This window comes from Schistocerca nitens, chromosome 4 (assembly GCF_023898315.1).
Source record: "Schistocerca nitens isolate TAMUIC-IGC-003100 chromosome 4, iqSchNite1.1, whole genome shotgun sequence".
Classification (NCBI taxonomy): domain Eukaryota; kingdom Metazoa; phylum Arthropoda; class Insecta; order Orthoptera; family Acrididae; genus Schistocerca; species Schistocerca nitens.
In genome coordinates this window covers 596441974-596461333 of record NC_064617.1, presented here as the reverse complement: position 1 = coordinate 596461333, position 19360 = coordinate 596441974, and the positions used below count along the sequence as shown (strand labels likewise).

The 19360-nt window shown below is 41.8% G+C and overlaps 1 protein-coding gene across 5 annotated transcripts in view; it reads right to left on the bottom strand.

Moving 5' to 3' along the window:
• Positions 1-433: 433 nt before the first annotated feature.
• The window catches only part of LOC126253375 (juvenile hormone esterase-like), a 295839-nt gene continuing 276912 nt past the window's right edge, over positions 434-19360 (bottom strand). For 4 of the 5 annotated variants that reach the window (XM_049954659.1, XM_049954658.1, XM_049954657.1 and 1 more), the window contains one exon: positions 434-697. In XM_049954659.1, coding sequence (XP_049810616.1) covers positions 511-697 — 187 coding nt within the window. In that variant the 3' untranslated portion in view covers positions 434-510. The remainder of the gene's footprint in view (positions 698-19360) is intronic. The other variant, XM_049954660.1, reaches the window with a different exon arrangement.

Below are 19360 nucleotides of genomic sequence, written 5' to 3'. Positions count from 1 at the left end.
AGTTTTAAACCATCAGCCAGTTGCTGTTTCACTTCATTCAATGCTAACGAAAGGCTCCCAAAGTCAAATTATCTTCGATATGCCAGATAACAAATTTTTTTGCAACATGTTTATGCTGCAACTTCAACTGTCAGCAATTTGAGCACGATCAAATACAAAGGAGTGAGAAATTATCCCAACTGTCATTTCTATTATATCTCTAACATAATACAACTTGGATTGTATAGTTAGCCCAGCTCTAATTCCTGTCATATCTCTACGGTATTACAACTTGGGCCAAGTGGTCAGCGCATTTTATTTCGTCTGGCAAGTAAAACTCGAATTTAATGGTAATTAATATGCAATGACATCCCATTCCGTTTGAGAAACACACGAAGGGAATCTGGCATCCTTGGGGAATGTAAGATAAAAAGAAATTTTCGAAATGACAAAGTTCGCTGTAAAATAAAGGACGTTTATTGAACTTCGATGTGAAAAATTAGTTGCCTATTTACTTAATTAACAATCAGGTCAGAGTTCTTGTTTTTCTACGTTTCTCTGAGGCACCCTACTGAGTGGAAGCGATCTCCAGAATTCCATTCGCTCTTCGAGTAGCCCCTTCTTCGCTTCCAGCTTCTCGCCTATTTCCAGGTACTCCGGTTCAGTGTCTGAAGTCACTCTCGGCCAGTGTATCAGCTCGTCGTTCGGTGTTGGGTTTCTGCAAAATGCATAAGAAAACAGCAATAATTATTTTGCTCATTTGATGAACTGAAAGATTGAACTATAGTCCGCATCTCGTGGTCGTGCGGTAGCGTTCTCGCTTCCCACGCCCGGGTTCCCGGGTTCGATTCTCAGCGGGGCCAGGGATTTTCTCTGCCTCGTGATGACTGGGTGTTGTGTGCTGTCCTTAGGTTAGTTAGGTTTAAGTAGTTCTAAGTTCTAGGGGACTGATGAACATAGATGTTAAGTCCCATAGTGCTCAGAGCCATTTGAACCATTTTTGAACTATAGCTCAGCTGTCCATGACGAGATAGTGTAAATATAAAAGTTTTGAAACTTGTGAAAATATCATTCAAAACTTGATACTGAAAGGAGACGATAGCTATATAGAGCAGAGCAATAATGAGTATCACAGAGGAAATATGTCTGAACAAATACAGCCAGTTGTTTTAAATACACATTTATTAATGTCCTTTTCTTTTCGTCACCACCGTTCCGTGTTTCAGCGACGATAATCAGATGATTCGTATGTCTAATTTATGTTGGTATAGGGATGCCAGATTTCTAGTTTAGGCATCATCAGATCTCATATAACATACTTCTGCATTTTGGAACACATGCTGATGTGAATAGAGTCGAATAAATTTCAACAAATACCGCTTAAAATTAAATCTGACGTAAAAGGCAGATTATCAGTGAAGTGATCAACTGCACAGATTACTGCAATTGTCTAGAATACTAAAATCTGTTAAATCTTTCTTTAGAGACGTGTACCGTACCAATTCCTTGCTTCTTTAGTAGTGAAGGGTTGAAACTGACTCGTAATAATGTCAGGCAGATGGCTATGAAAACTAGCTTTCAAAGACCTCCGAACATTTTTCACCTGAAGCGTTGCCAGTGTCCAAATTTCATATTGAAACTATATACAAGACACTAAATGTGCTGAGTTTCCAGATGAATTTCGCCTTCTTTAAATTAAAGGCATCTTCAATGGAATTCTCTCGACTAACATCTAGTTTTGTTCTTCCATTTATTAATTATGGATTTGAAATCCATGGCCGAATATTTACGCAGACAAAACGTTTCTTACAGTAATTTTTTGTCTGTCCTGACATATTTCTCTGTTTCCTCTCTTGAAACAAATTATGAGTCCCAATACCCACAACATCACTCTTCTACTGTCTTAACGTAATGTCAACATCTCTCTAATAAACATATTGTAACTATAGGCTCTTTACCTTATTTTATTAGACATTAAACACTCGAAGTCTTATAAACACACACACGCCACACACACACACACACACACACACACACACACACACACACACACACACACACACACACGGACAAGAACAAAGAAAGAAACAAAAACGGAATAGATGATAGCTCGGCAATACTTCTATACACAAACAAGATGACAGATGTCAAGTGAATAAATAATTCATTCATTAAAAGTCATCACACTTTTGTTAACAACCTTATGTAGTAGGTAAGTAATCACTGACATGATTAACGTCATACAGCGCACGCAAAACAAAGTTTGAAAATCAAAAATTTCAATGTGAATATACTATGAAATTTCTTAAACGAAGTTGAAGTGTGCATCTTAACGTAGTATGACTTGAAAGAAAACAAGTGAACTGGAAGGACAGGTAAAAAATAACTATAGGTAACATTTTATTTGTCTCAGATCGTAATTTACATATATAAGGAGACAACTGGATATTGTTTGAATAAAGTCTACTGAAGAGTCATGTAATATGAAGTGCTAAACGCATCTAGAAATTAAATAATAATACTGAATTTTTTGTACATCAGTTTCATCACGCAAGTAAAATTCTATTCTGTGCAGTGAATACCTGTAAGGAGGCTTTAAAATGACACTAGACTTATGAAGTTTATGGAACAGAATAGAAAAACTTAAATGCATTGTAGATTGCACCGAATCTTTACATCTGACTGATTACTTAAATAGGAGAAACTGGAGTCTACCTTGTGCAAATTCCTGAAAGCGAGGCTCCGACAGTTTTGGTTAAGAAATGGGCTTGTAGCATTTCTTGAATATCGTATTTATCATAAGCAAGCGAATTATTTATCATTTAACCACGCGTCGTATTACTGGTGGATTTCCAGGCAGTTGGAAATCTACACTTCCATGTAAATTATGCAAATACAACATGGAATAACTGGGTGAGAAAGTATCAGCGAGAATAGATAACTAATACGGTTTTAGAGAACCTAATATATTCCGTCAAGATGAAGCTTCGTTTGAAGGAGTCTCCTTCTCAGTGTCACGGATCATTTTATTGGCTCACTTGAAAATTCTTCAACTTATTGGGAGGTCAGGTTCGATAACTTAACTAATCACAGATAAAATGAGCATACATCCATTATTTGTTGCATGTATGACCACATGAAAAATGTAATTCCACGTGCAGTTTAATGATACATTTGAAAGGATATTCATTAAACCCTACAGCTTTTACTCTGTGACCCTAAGACTTTACAAAGAAGAGAGCAGCGTCACACTACTCAGAGACTTGCAATATACTATTGCCGACGACACAAGTTTTCTGTGTCCTACATAAGGCGAGAACTGTAATATTACAGGAACTATCGACGCCTTCGCGATGACATTTCTGTGTATCGCAAGCAAAGGGATGTGTGGTTTAACTGAACAATGCATAGTCCTTATCTCTGGAGATAAGAACTACGTTCTTTTGTGTACTTACGTTCTAATAAATCAACAGAACGCTCTGAAATCAGTCATTAAGATTCATATTCATTGTACATTATTTTTCAGACCTTCAGCTTCAAAAGGAAACATAAGTTTTAGTTTCTGCTCACATAGTACTTTATTGTCCTTTACAGTTTAACAGTCATGCAGCAATACAACACTCTTGTAAGTAACTAAATAAATGAGGAACTTCTCAGAATTATGAAACTTCTCAAAATTATGACTTCTTAACTGTTTTCTTTCTTTAATAGTGAAATTTTTCACAAAAGTTGATAATGATGATGAGAAACTCTCAGCTTTCTCCAGACGTTTTCGAGACGTTCCGATGAATGATGTATCTATTATAAGGGTCAGTGGGCTGCAATCTTTAATGATGGAGGATGACGAAGTGTGGAGCACAATGGTGAGAACCTGTCAGAAGCCCTGGGTGTTAATGAGACAGCACTAGTGAATTATCCATTTATTCGCTTTGGTTTTCCAACTGAATCACATTCTACTTGGTAGCAGGTAGGAGGGCGACGATCACATCACACAGGGATGGAATACGCTGACGCATCCAGCTCAGCAGTCTCTGGAAGCCGCAGGCAAGGTCACGGCAGCTAATGCAGCAAGACTGGCGCCGTAGAGGAGAGCTGAACCGGCTGTTGGCAGGCATTGCTCGTCCAGCGATGGTACCAACAGCTCTACGACGCTTTTTACGATCGCACACTCTTTGACATCGAAGGAAATGTCCCAGTAACCTTGCAGCAGCCCTGCACAGGACAGCGACAGTGGTGCAGAGCTACATCATAACCTCTCCATCAGAGAAAGACTGTCGACGTCAGTGTCTACTCAAAGATGCAAGTTAGGTGGCGGCAGCAGCTGGCGTTCCTTCCTCGTAGAGCGACAGTGTGATAGTGCGCCAAACATCATCAGTTTGACCACCAGAGAGCCAGTGGTAGAAAGCTCCACGCCTTCAAATGAACGGAAGAGAGTTCAGTAGCTCACAGCAGCTAAGTCCAGCAGTCCTGGCTGACTGCAGCCTCGAAGGTAGCAGTCACCTGATGAAAGGCAGCCAGCAAGTCATAGAGACTGCCTCGAACTGCAACAGGGATGTAGAAAATATCGAGAACTTGAATGTTTACAGTCGTCTGTCGGAAGCAATGAGTGAGGACAATTTGGCCTGATTTTCCAGGTTTTTCAGCTGTCTTCACCACACCTCTGCGTCTCAGCTCTGGCTTTCAGCTCTTCAGCTTAGTGCTTTCTGCAATGCCACTTGGCTTGTGTAAGATTTACGTATCATTACGGCACCTTGCAGTGCTGCCAAAATGATCCTACGTTCCCATTACACTGAGGTCACATCGCGAGCCAAAATGATGTTACGTTCCCATCACATCGAGGTCACATTGCGGATCAGGCGATTCAGACATTTTGCTTGAGAGGCTTGTGGCAGTGGCGTCGGTTGTATGTCGCGATATTGATCCGCCGGCTCTCCCGTCTGTTTGTCATTCTGGTTGCAACAGTGATCTTAAACCTAACTTAATTTGGTTTGGCACTGACAGGGAAAAACTTCAAAAAATGTTACATTTGCCCAGTACATCTTTCTGGGCGCAACACTGTTATTCTTGCGGGAGTCACTACCATCCAGCTGTAACCCCAAGGGCTTTTCAACAGTAGTACATACCGAGAAAGTCTACGTTCACAGTTGTGTATGATCAGTTCTTCTATATGGGGCCTCTTTTCTTTGTTATTGCTTAGATTTCTAATGACAAGCTTCCACCGAAAGCAAAATGAATACCAGTTATTGTACGCTGCAACTCTTTCCCAGAAGTAATACAACCCTGCTGTTGTGGAAAGACTACAAAGGAAAGCGAGATGAGTAAACCAATATCTTTTGCATGGAATATTCCGTCGGTACTTCCAGGAACACAGACATATTAAAAACTGAAATACACAATATTGATGTTCCACAGCAAATACCATGTATTTCAGTTTTTAATTCGATATCATAAAATCAGCAGATTCGTTCAGCACGTAACTAGAAGTGAGCGCGAATCGTACCTGACATTAGGAATAAATTCTGTCAGTTCGTCTTGCAGAGTCGTTGCAAGACACACAACAAAACTGTAGTTATATGACTGAAGAAGATAGCACTGATTTGTGGGATATTATTCGTGCTGTTGAGTTCTGATGTTCAAATCTGTGTCTGATGAAGCACTAGTTTTTATAGGCATGAGAGTGCTACATGCCCGGTGTAACGGCAAATTGAATTCCACTGCTTTTTTTAATGGTTGAAGGTAGTCGCTTATTTGTGCACACAATATTCCTATTAGTGAACGTTGGAAACTTATTGCTTGCCATTTAACGCCTTTAGGCATGAAGCTACAGGACAAAATTGTATGTTTCTTTTGAAGAACTCGTTTCAAGACAGTTGATATATTCTTTAAATACTGTGCACTTAAATACTGTATATTTGAGCCAGCTAACAAAGGGATGTAATAGCCTTCAATGACCGTCAGTGAAGTATGAGGCCAGAAACATGAGTTTATTCCTAAGATCCAATAGTCTTCCTTCAGCAAAGTCGCCTTTGTACTTAATAAAGAAATCGCTTTAATTTCCATAAAAAATAGCTGATGGTCTTCTTTACATTACTTTTTACCACAAATAAATGATGAATTTACTGACAGCTGAAATATTGACCACAGAGTGAAGCATGCTGGGTATATCGGTACAAAATATTTGAATATACAATATTACAATAACGTACTCAAATAAAAATGAGTTATTTAGAACAACACGTGTTATGAATGAAGCACTAAGATTATCACAGCCAAAAAATACACAATGAATTTCATTTATTCCGAAATTATTTGAAAACGTATTTTAAAAGTAGTTTCGTAGATTTTCACTTCTTTCAGAGGAATATTCGCAAAACATTTATATCGACGACTGTGCTATGATTAACAAGCAAGCTATATTTAAATTTACGACCTAGTGAGTACCATAGAGAAGTACTGAAAACTTCATGTCTGCTGATATTTTTCTAGTATAAATGACGATACGTATTCTTGTGTGCAGCGTGGATGATATTTTCTTTCCTGAGCCTGACCTAGAAGAGTCCGTGTCCACACAGAGACGCCTCTAATACAATCACTCGCAGCACGTTATGAAAATGCTTAGGACGGCAGCAGAAACATTGAGCAGAGAAATGGAGTGCTAAGTCTTCTAATGCTAAACTTGCGTCAACGCTTTACTATACACTCCTTTCACCCTAAATAAGAAACCGCTGAGTCGTATTTTTGTACATATGTACCTGCCACATAAAAACCGTATGCCGGAAAAAAATTGCTGCCAACTCCCATTGCATGAAACCGTTCCCAAATTCCGTACTGAAGCAGTGATCACCAGGTTGTAGTTGAGCCATCTTGTTACACTGTTGGCCATTAAAGCTACATCAACAGGAGGAAACGCAAACGGTGAAAATTTACTTGCTGCGTGTCTGCAGCATGAAACTAACATGATAAAATTTTAATGGATTGGATGGTGGGCAGAGTGCGAGATTTAGTACACAACGGTCCGCCTCTGGCATGAACAATAGCTCTATGCCAGGGTTAAAGGGTCGTAGTGGCTACTAGTGGCGGGAAAAGCTAAATACACTGCCCAGTCGAATTAATGTGAGCACCTGTCAAAAGCCTAAACAATTACCTTTTGCATAGCGAGACGTGGCCAACGGCCTTGCCGCAGTGTTAACACCGGTTCCCGTCAGATCACCGAAGTTAAGCGCTGTCGGGCTGGACTAGCTCTTGGATGTGTGACCATCCTGTCTGCCGAGCGTTGTTGGCAAGCGGGGTGCACTCAACCTTTGTGAAGCAAACTGAGGAGCTAGTTGATTGAGAGGTAGCGGCTGCGGTCTCGTAAACTGACAGACGGCCGGGAGTGCGGTGTGCTGATTACATGCCCTTCCATACCCGCATCCAGTGACACCTGTGGCTGAGGATGACACGGGGACCGGTCGGTAAGTTGGTCCTTCCAAGACCTGTTCGGACGGAGTTTAGTTGTAGTTATAGCGATACGTGCAGGAAGAGGATCACTGGAGTTCTGGAAGGTACCAACAAGGATGTGGAGCTACGCTGTCTCTAGTGCTGTGGCCAGCCGCACTTGATTTCTCGTTTCAAGGTGTGAACAGCGCGATCGATGTGGCTCAAAATATCGTAGCTTGGGTTTAAATTCTCATGGTCTGGTGGCCAGGAGAGAACGGTGAACTCATCCTGGTGCTCTTGGAACCACATAAGTGCACTGTGACCTGTGTGACTCAACGCACTTTCCTGCTCGTAGATGTCATCGTCCTGAGGAAAAAACAAACTGCGTATAGGGGTGGACATCGTCCCTAAGGATACATGGATATTTGGGGTGACTCATTACGCCTTCCAAAGAGGACATCAGCCAGGGAATGCCATGAAAGCGTTCCACAGACCATAGCGCATGCCGTACACGACAACGGCCATCTGTCTGATGGAGCATGAAACGTGGATCATCTGAAAAGGCTACCTATCGTCACTCAGTGAACGTCCCGCTACGGTAGTGGCGTGCAAATTCCAGAGTTCATCGCTGATGAACAGTCGGCACGGGTGCTTGAAACAGCCGCCTGCTGCAGAAGCCCATTCGCAGCAACATTTGCCGAATGGTCGTTTAGGAGACATGTTGGAGGTCAGTTGCTGAACACTTGCGAGTCTATTCACCCGTACACATCTCTAAGACCGTCGTTCACCCGTGTCACTTGTGGCTCGCCGTGCCTCCGCGCCGGTATTGGATAACGTCATTTTGCCATGCACGATTTATTTTTATCATAGCGGCACGCGAATAGTTCACAAACTTCGCAGTTTCGGAAATACTTCCACTATTGGCCCGAAAGCAAATGATCATGCGCTTTTTGAAGTGAGATGAATGGCTCCCTTTCCGGGTTACGGAGACTGCACTGTTTTTCCGCGTCCCTCGAAACCCTACACCGTTAGTGTTGGTACCTGCCGTCTGTGTGTTGTTATTGCACGCTGACGTCAAAAATAAGCAGTGATCACGTTAATGGATTCTGCCGTGCATTTTCAGTGGATGAAAGATATGGAGTAAGTGCTAACCACTGGAGAAACGAACATTATTTCGAGACTGATGAAGACAGAACGGGCAACAAGAAGTCTTGCGCTATCTTATTCAAAAATAGCGTTATGGAGCACTCGAATATAGGGCAAATATATCTGCCGTAACACATCAGACATGTAATGTCTTTCCAAGTTAATGACTTTGCGAACCAGGGATGAAGGTGGTGTGTAAAAAATGGCACTCCATCTGATCTCAAGTGCCGGATCCGGATATAGTGATGACGAATGCAGTCTGGTGGCATTCATTCTGCACGGAACCTCCTCACATGCATATCTGTCCATTTGGATGTTGTATAAGCAACGTATTTGAAAAGACGACGTGGCAGTAACCAAGTATTCAGTAATGTCATTGCCGCATTACGGGAAACCAGTACAGTGTTTGCCGTGCTGTCGTGACATCGTCGCACTGTCAATGTCGATGTTTGACTTGCTCCAAACAGGCCCATTTTCTGATTCAAAGAATGTGACGTGGCTGTACGACATTGCACGTTCGAGCGAACAATATGTCGCGTCGGCGGTTGAGATCCTTAAAGCGGGTAGGACGTCAGACGTGCCGACTTGGAGCAGGAGAGTCACCACAGGACATTTTAATTTCTACTGTCTATACTTTTACAGATTAATTCATAAAACTTTGTCACCATGACCAGGAAGGATTGAGGACTCACACTCATCGCAGTGGAAGTTCAGAAACGTAGTAAAATACCTTTTTTACACGTGAAATTCCATCAGTTTTTCACTTATTACTGGCTGCATTTGTTGCTATAGGTACACTTTTCTTCCTAAGTAAGGGAGATTCTTCGATGAATTTTTCATAGCATACAAGCAGTAGTTACAGGTGTATTAAACTCTAGAATTTTCCAAATCTATTAAAAAACTGTGGAAAAAATTGAGATAATTAACTATGAAACATGAGTTTTTTTCTAAACATGAAGTTCAAAATGTAACAGTTCATTCATTTTTTCATAAATTAAATAACTTGTAGAGTTTCATACACCTGTAACTATTGTTTGTATGCTGTGCAAAAGTCATCGACTAATCTCTCTTACTTAGGAAGAAAAGTGTACCTATAGCAACAAATGCAGCCAGTAGTAAGTGAAAAAATGATGAAATTTCACATGTAAAAAAAATGTGTTTAGTTACGTTTTTGAGCTTCCACTGCTATCAGTATGAATCCTGAATCCTTCCTGGTCATGTTGTTAAAGTTTTATGAATTTATTTGTAAAAGTATAGACAGTGGAAATTAAAATGTACTGTGGTGCCTCTCCTGTTCCAAGCAAGTCGGCCCGTTTGACGTCCTACCCCCCCCCCCCCCCCCCCAAATGCCTTTCAATATTGTGGTATCGATAGTTCCGATGCACGCTCGTAGGTTGGCACTACGAGAGCGGACGAACTACGCCGACCACAGCGCCCTCTGGCCGACGCTGTGGAGCTCAACGAGCGCCGCTCTATTTTCAGCCCAGTTGCTCAAGAGCAGACGACCTAGCAACTTAGCTTCTACTTGTAGGGGAGGGGGGAGGGGCTAGCCATAATAGACTTTGCCTTTGTAACTTCTAGTAACTGTTAGCTTTGATACATGAATGGCTTCGCACCTACGTGCTCATCTGTACCAGTAAAGGTGCTTTAACTTTACTTGCAGTACCGAAGTGCTTTACCTCACCTGCTCCTACTCGCTCCTTTCATTCGGCCTATTTTGCAGATCTCAGGAGCAGACCCACAGGACGTCTTCCAGGCGGGATACAAAAACTATGACCCACCTGAATCCATCGATTCCATACTCGCATGACAGTTGTAGGATACAGTCCAAGGCGACAAGCAATATAAGCAATATCGCAGTCTCCACAGCACACAATTCGGCCACTGTCGAATTCCGTCACATTTCTCCTTCATATCGTATGACAAGCAAACAGAATATCAATGTGTAAACGTAGGCTTCCGCGGCCGTAGTCACAGTCAATAAAATTCTTCTGGGTTTGAGGCCGCATTGTCATCTGTAAAATTCCAACGTTTCGGCGACTGTTGCAAGGCGCCTTCCTCAGGGTGTATTGCAGTTGGCAATACACCATGAGGAAGGCACCTTGCAACAGTCGCCGAAAACTCGGAATTTTTACAGATGACAATGCGACCTCAAACCCAGAAGAATTTTATTGACAGAATACTAATGTCATTCCTGAATGAGAAGTCTAACGCATTATCTATCCTGATACAGAGAATACAGACGGTGTATTTACTACACGGTCGAGATACTTTAATATGACTGTAAGTAGGCTATTTATGTTTTCTTATTGGCAACGTTACGTAGCGCTCTGTATCACTGGCTGTGCTGTGTGCAGTCTGTGGCTAGTTTGCATTGTTGTCTGCCATTGTAGTGTTGGGCAGCGGCAGCTGGATGTGAACAGCGTGTAGCGTTGCGCAGTTGGAGGTGAGCCGCCAGCAGTGGTGGATGTGGGAAGTGAGATGGCGGATTTTGAGTACATTTGTAAGAATGGATGTCATGAACTGCTATATATATTATGACTATTAAGGTAAATACATTGTTTGTTCTCTATTAAAATCATTCATTTGCTAACTATGCCTATCAGTAGTTAGTGCCTTCCGTAGATTGAATCTCTTATTTAGCTGGCAGTAGTGGCGCTCGCTGTATTGCAGTAGTTCGAGTAACGAAGATTTTTGTGAGGTAAGTGATTTGTGAAACGTATAGGTTAATTTAGTCAGGGCCATTCTCTTGTAGGGATTACTGACAGTCAGATTGCGTTGCGCTAAAAAAATATTGTGTGTCAGTTTAAGCACAGTCATGTATAATTTTTCTAAGGGGACGTTTCATGACGAGCGCCTATGTTCGACGTCATGTTCAATAACCACTCACGGACGACAGGTGGAAACACTAGCAGTGCAGGGTATATTAAGGGTGTTGGGGTGTGGGGTGGGGGGAGGGGCGATTTATCTGACGTCCAAAAGGGCATGGTCACTGGCTTCTGGACCAAGGGCGGAATAATTTCCGAAACGACTAATTTCTTAAACTTATCGCTTGCGGCCGTGGTTAAAGTATACCGTGCATGGCGAAATGGTGCTGTCCAAAACCGATACCGAGGCAGCTGTGGTGAACCACGAGCCACAGATGACAGGGGTAAACGACGGTTGCCGAGATGTGTATAGGCAGCTGTTATGCAAATGGCCACCCTGTTGATTCAAAGGGCTCCCAATGACCGTTCAGAGAGTATTGCTGTGTGCAGGTCTCAGCAGCAGGAGTCTGGTTCACGCACACATGCTGAATGTTGTTCATAGGCGAGGAAGTTTGGAATTTGGACGCAAATACTACAACTGGACGTCCATGGAGTGGCTTTTTGAGATGAATCACGTTTTACGCTCCATCGGATAGACGGCTGTTGCTGTGTACGCCGTGAAACGTATGAAACCAAACACCGTGCAAGAATGATAGGAAGGGTTCAAGCTAGAGGGCATTCCCTGGGTGATTTTGTCATGCTGGAAGGCACAATGGATCAACACAAATCTGACTATCTATAGCGATCATGTCCACCCCTACATGCAATCTTGCTTTTCCTCGGTACGACGGCATCTACCACCAAAGCAGTGCAACGTGTCACACAGTTCATTGTGTAAGTGTGTGGTTCAAAGAGCCATGAAACCCCGTATTTAAACCTAATCTAGAACCTGTGGGACCGCCTCCATGGGCTGTTCGCACCATGGGTCCTTAACATCTACATCTACATCCATACTCCGCAAGCCACCTGACGGTGTGTGGCGGAGGGTACCTTGAGTACCTCTTTCGGTTCTCCCTTCTATTCCAGTCTCGTATTGTTCGTGGAAAGAAGAATTGTCGGTATGCCTCTGTGTGGGCTCTAATCTCTCTTATTTTATCCTCATGATCTCTTCGCGAGATATACGTAGGAGGGAGCAATATACTGCTTCACTCCACGGTGAAGGTATGTTCTCGAAACTTCAACAAAAGCCCGTACCGAGCTACTGAGCGTCTCTCCTGCAGATTCTTCCACTGGAGTTTATCTATCATCTCCGTAACGCTTTCGCGATTACTAAATGATCCTGTAACGAAGCGCGCTGCTCTCCGTTGGATCTTCTCTATCTCTTCTATCAACCCTATCTGGTACGGATCCCACACTGCTGAGCAGTATTCAAGCAGTGGGCGAACAAGCGTACTGTAACCCACTTCCTTTGTTTTCGGATTGCATTTCCTTAGGATTCTTCCAATTAATCTCAGTCTGGCATCTGCTTTACCGATGATCAACTTTATATGATCATTCCATTTTAAATCACCCCTAATGCGTACTCCCAGATAATTTATGGAATTAACTGCTTCCAGTTGCTGACCTGCTATATTGTAGCTAAATGATAAGGGATCTTTCTTTCTGTGTATTCGCAGCACATTACACTTGTCTACATTGAGATTCAATTGCCATTGCCTGCACCATGCGTCAATTCGCAGCAGATTCTCCTGCATTTCAGTACAATTTTCCATTGTTACGACCTCTCGATATACCACAGCATCATCCGCAAAAAGCCTCAGTGAACTTCCGATGTCATCCACAAGGTCATTTATGTATATTGTGAATAGCAACGGTCCTAAGACACTCCCCTGCGGCACACCTGATATCACTCTTACTTCAGAAGACTTTCTCTCCATTGAGAATGACATGCTGCGTTCTGTTATCTAGGAACTCGTCAATAGTTTAGTCAATTTATAGTAGTTGAAACTTCCTGACAGATTAAAACTGTGTGCCGCACCGAGACTCGAACTCGGGACCTTTGCCTTTCGCGGGCAAGTGCTCTACCAAGCAAGCTACCCAAGTACGACTCACAACTAGTCCTCACAGCTTCAGTTCTGTCAGTATCTCGTCTCCTACCTTCCAAACTTCACAGAAGCTCTTCTGCGAACCTTGCAGAACTAACACTCCTGGAAGAAATGATATTGCGGAGACATGGGTTAGGCTCAGCCTAGGGGATGTTTCCAGAATGCTATTTTCACTCTGCAGCGGAGTGTGCACTGATGTGAAACTTCTTGACAGATTAAAACTGTGTGCCGGACCGGGACTCGAACTTGGGGTCTTTGCCTTTCGCGGGCAAGTGCTCTACCAATTGAAGCTGTTAGGACGGGTCGTGAGTCGTACTTGGGTAGCTCAGTTGGTAGAGCACTTGCCCGCGAAAGGCAGAGGTCCCGAGTTCGAGTCTCGGTCCGGCACAAAGTTTTAATCTGTCAGGAAGTTTCACATCAGCGCACATTCCGCTGCAGAGTGAAAATCTCATTCTGGACCTATAGCAGTTGGCCACGGCACTGGAGTCGGCCTGGCGCACTACCTTACTGGACCTCGCTGACACACTTACTGCACGTCTCGCAGTGGCCCGTTCTTCAAATGGTGGCTATTCAGGCTTTTAATAGGTTGCCACATTAATGTGATTGGACAGTGCACATACTTCGTGTGGTTGTGCTGAAAACCTGATCATATGCATATCCAAGTATTTAGTACACTTCATGCCAATTTGACGTTTATAGTATGGTGCCTCCATTGTGTTGCCGTGTTAATGACCTGCGAAGTATTTCTGCAGTCATCATCCGAGCAACCACAACAGTACTCAACAAGCCTGAGTCACGTCTCCATTAATCCTTTTGACTTCACTGTTCATAAACTCCCGACTGCGAGGCTATGAAGCCTACAACAGGATTCTGAAAAGGTGCGCCACAACTTTAGTCTTTTTGTTTTTTTCTATTCCAAGTTGTTGAGAGTGGAGCGTGATGACAATGGTTCAAGAAAACGCTGAGTGTGCGGAATGGATTTTTCAGACCCAACTGGACATACAGGTTAAAGGGATTTCCAACACGATATAGGAAGCACGCACTCTCGTGGACATCGATACGCCTGCGGTACAGGAATCTTATGCAGACAGGAAGCGTTGCCGTGAAGCAGCATACTAGACGACCTGGAACAAGTGAAGCCGGCACAGAATGGATACGGTTGCCTTTTCAGTATTCACCGTAGATGTCTGTTTAGAGGGCGCCGTGGGCGCAGACATCCTTGCTGTTGAGCGCCCGGAAACTCCAAACACACAACCACCCCGAAGGGTTTCGCAGGAGATATGAATCCCTAGGCGATCGTGCACCGTGTCCTTCGGAAACGGTTACAGATGTATCTATACCGACTGCAACCGTTGCACGCATTCAAGCCATGTGACAAGTCACAACGCATGGAATGCGATGTGGACGACCTTCATCGTTTAGAAACTTTCTGATTAATCTCTCATTTTCTGACGAATCAACATTATCCGTGTGTGACAAGATGTAAAAATACCATTTTCGCTTCTGGAACCAACCAGCCTGCATACTGCGATGCCAGGGATACGTGAAAGCCCGAAAGCGAATTTGTGGTGGTTTTTGATACCTGGTCGCGTTGTATGATCTTTTTTCTCAAAAAACGGTTAATTCTAACAGTTATTTTCAATGCTAGAGCTATTTGCGTTACTACAACTGTCTGACAGCCAAGACACAGTCGTTTTCCAACAAAACGGTGCACCACCACGTTGGGCTCAGTCTGTGCGAGATGTTGTAGACCAGATGTTTCCACATCGCTGGATTGGCAGGGGTGTTCCAATTCCCGGGCCTCATAGGTCGCCTAACATTACACTGCTGGACTTCTTTGTATGAGGGTATGTCAAGTACAGAGTCTACCAAACGCCTGGCAACCACATCAGTGATTTAAAGAACCGAATCACTGCTGTCATTAACAAAGTTGATGCTGATGTATTGCACCGAGTCTGGATAGAGCTTCATTTCAGACTGGATATTGAGCGTGCCACCAAAGGCGCACTTGTTGAAACTGACTGGAAGGTACAAAAAATTTCTGAGACGGTGTGTCACTTAAGTCAGACATGGTGTGAGTATCTTAATTAGTTTGGATTCTATAATATAAGTTGTAACACACCTTTTGAGATACCTTGTATTGTATTCCAGTTGAAACGTCCCCTTTTAATAATTTATACACGACTGTGCTTCTTTAAACAATTATACAGGACTGTGCTTAACCTGACACACAATATTTTTTAGCGCAACGCAATCTGACTTTCAACACACAATATTTTGTTAGCGCAACGCAATCTGACTTTCAAAATTCTCTACAAGAGAATGGCCCTGACTAACATTAACCTATACGTCTCACAAATCACTTACCTCACCAAAAATCTTCGCTGCTCAAGCTACTGCAATACAGCGAGCGCCACTACTGCCAGCTAAATAAAAGATTCAAACTATGGAAGGCACTAACTACTGATAGGGATAGTTAGCAAATGAAAGATATTAATAGAGAACAAACAATGTATTTACCTTGATATCATGACAAATTACAAAACTCCGCCATCTCTCTCCCCACATCCATCACTGCTGGCGGCTCACCTCCAACTGACCAGCGCTACGCGCTGTTCACAGCCAGCTGCCTAACACTACAATGGTTGAGTATTACAACAATGCAAAGCAGCCACAGACTGCACACGGCACAGCCGGTGATTTTCATACTGAGGTGGCGTTATCAATAAAAAAACCTAAACAGCCTACTTACATAGCCCCCATGCTCCCCACAAAAAATTTGACAAATTTTGTTGGGCACTGGCCAATACATATTTGTTAAAATTTTTCATAATCGTAATTACAATAACAAAGAAATCAAATGCACACACTTATTGATACAATGTTGGTCAAAAGCTAAAATTCTCTCACAGTCCATAAAGACAGTCCTGATCATTCATCACATTGCAGTGTTTTTCTCAAAGTCTGAGCAGTAAAAGAAAATGCACACGGAAGTAATGGATTTCCATGCAGTCTTGAAGTATCGTTGTCCTTCCAACGGAAAGACAGTGCTGACTCTTGACATGCAGACAGGTATTGGTCCACAACAGAGCAAACCCACAGCGGAGTCAGTCGAAGTTTTGAAGAGTATTGGTGGGTAGGTCATCACAGAGCAGACCCATTGTAGTCCTGGTAGAGATTACGGTATTGGTGGGCCACCAGAGGCGCAGACCCAGTGCAGTCCTTGTAGAAATAATGGTATTGATGGATCATCAAAGATGCAGACCCACTGTAGTCCTTGTAGAGATGGCCAGCAGCCATCTGTTGTGACTATGCAGGTGCACAATCACCATTGAAGAGTCTTGCGGATAATAGAGCAAGTCCATAACAACCACTTGTGCACTCACAAAGTTTTTGAATTGTCCTTAGAACAAGCAATGCTGTTATCCAGTCCCTTGCTGAATTATTAACACACGTGCAAACACTAACAGTCCCTACTCCTCACATATTGTCCATATACTATGACCAACAGAAACGTGTGCAGTGAAATGTAACTTACAAGTTTATAATATGATGAACTGGTGTCAATTACAATTATAAATTTACAACATAAGAATACAATTACAAAGGTACAAAACACATTATTAAAGAACATAACAATACAGATAACATTTGTAGTAATAGGGGCTTTACAAAAGAATAGAAATATATACTTCAGTGTTACAGGAATTATGACATGAGTACATACATGAAAGATCAGAGTAACTTTCGAAACATCAACTTCACCCATGAGCATTAAAACAAAACAGATAAATCATGTCTAAGCATCTTTACAAAGTAAATAACATAGTATTTGAAAAATTATACAACATAAATCTTATTAGCTAAACACATAAAGACAGGAAAAACACAAATATAAAAGAGTACACAAACACATAGTGAGATAACACAAAAGGAAAGGATAGGGTTCGTTTTCAGTGTAACTTTTGGTACTGCAGTATTTTGCGAACAAAACCTTTTTTGTTCTTGGAGATCTCCCTTCGTTCATCATTATTCCCAAAAAGTCCTATCTGTACCTCTTTTCTGTATTCCAACCATATTTCTTTCAAAATAGTTATTTCTCAGTGCACAATACTCATTTTTGCCAACTCTGTTTCATATAACCTCTCAATGCATTCTTTCCCTATTCTTCATAGTTAGGTTCTTATATAGTCAACCCCCTCTTAAGCTAACTTAAATCTACTGAGCTCAGATATATATACCAAGGGACGAGGCAATGCAGCAGTACAAAACAATTAACACAAACAGCAATGATCAAAAATACAAATGGCGAAGCAAGCAGCATAAATTACAACTAATATAAGGCAATGTGCAACAAATAATAACAAGAAATCATTAGTAAAACTGGCTTTACAGAATAATACAAAGTCAAATTCAATAACACTATGCCTGGCAAACAGCAGCAACTTATACCTAAACATGACATAGCTCAAGCAGAAAAATATTACAGTAAAGACAACAATGCAGATAAGGGAAATGTATATTCACATCTTAATGTCTATGTAATTAAAGTGGTGCACCACAAAAACTAATTCTACAAAAGATTCCTAAGTACTAGAAAAGAAAATTATGTATGCAGTTCCTGTTATTAGTCCCTTCTTATTGTTCTTTCCATTCCAAGAGCTCCTATTTCGAAGAATGTGGGTCATAAAATAATTATTTGATAGATCTGCAGACAGAAAATATTTATATTAGTACATCTATAAGATTTTATTTTAACCAGTGCTGCAGTGCAGCTAGAAACTAGATATTAAACAAAATGGGCAAAGCAAGGCGTGAAACGTCATTCACTAGCCATATGGCATTTCTCTCAATTAGCACGACAATAGCCGTGAAATGTTTCTCATCGTTTTCAAGTTCGACCGTGTCGTTTTTGCGATGCTTTCTACAAAAGAATGTCAATAGCGATTATAATGGCTTCCCCTAATGGCTTTTTCTTCTACCTGTGCCGCTGGAAGGCTGATGGCCTTTTTTTTGTTCGGGCGGCTGTCGCCCAGGTGGGTGCCCGCGACGCATTACGTGCAGGTGGTCACTTAACTTTCGTACGGAAATATTTACGACAGCAGTTTGCGCTACAGTGGCAGTCTGATATAAAAATGTTTCACAGGTCAAGAATTAGTGTTGCAAATCTGTAGAAACAAAATCCTATAAATGTAAGTGTCCAAAAAAAATATTCGTCAGCATTGTGATACATTCACGCATTTACACACATTTCATAATTCTAAAAGTACGATTCTCGGTTTCCAACATACGTCTTCACAAGGCAGAGTTCCTAACCGCTACTCATTACTCCTTACCTTATTACACATATACAAATTCGTCGACGCTTCTTCAATACTTCATCATAAGATACATAGCATAATCAAATTCCTCATATAGCATCAGCTTCTTTATCATAAACATACCGCAACAGCGTAATACACATCGTCATCATAACATTATAAAACCTCAGCTAAATCTCAAAATCGTCGTTGCTTCCTGAATATTTTAAAACCTAAAAAAAATTCTCTGCTCATTTCAAAAGTGTTATCCACCTCAAACGTACTTTAAAATCATGCTCCCTTACCAAATATATCATTCAAAGTTCTCATAGTGTCACAATGGTTCTGAAAAAATATGAACAGTTCACAAAGTACAGACAAAATACAATTTCATAAGTGTGAAGGTATCCAACTGTGTAATTACGTAAGCATCTGTCACTGACGTAAAAAAAAATGTTTGTCTCTCTCAGTTAAATGATCTGATAGCTGTGTAATACTGTGTTGGAGAAATATGGTACCGATGTGTAAAGTTGTATAAGCAAATACCATATTAGCTAGGGCTCCTTGTGATTGCCAAACACATGGTACACAAAGTAGGCGTGTACCCCCCTGAGGATAAAGCTAACTTCTGCAGAAGTCAATGTACTTACCTGATGATACACAA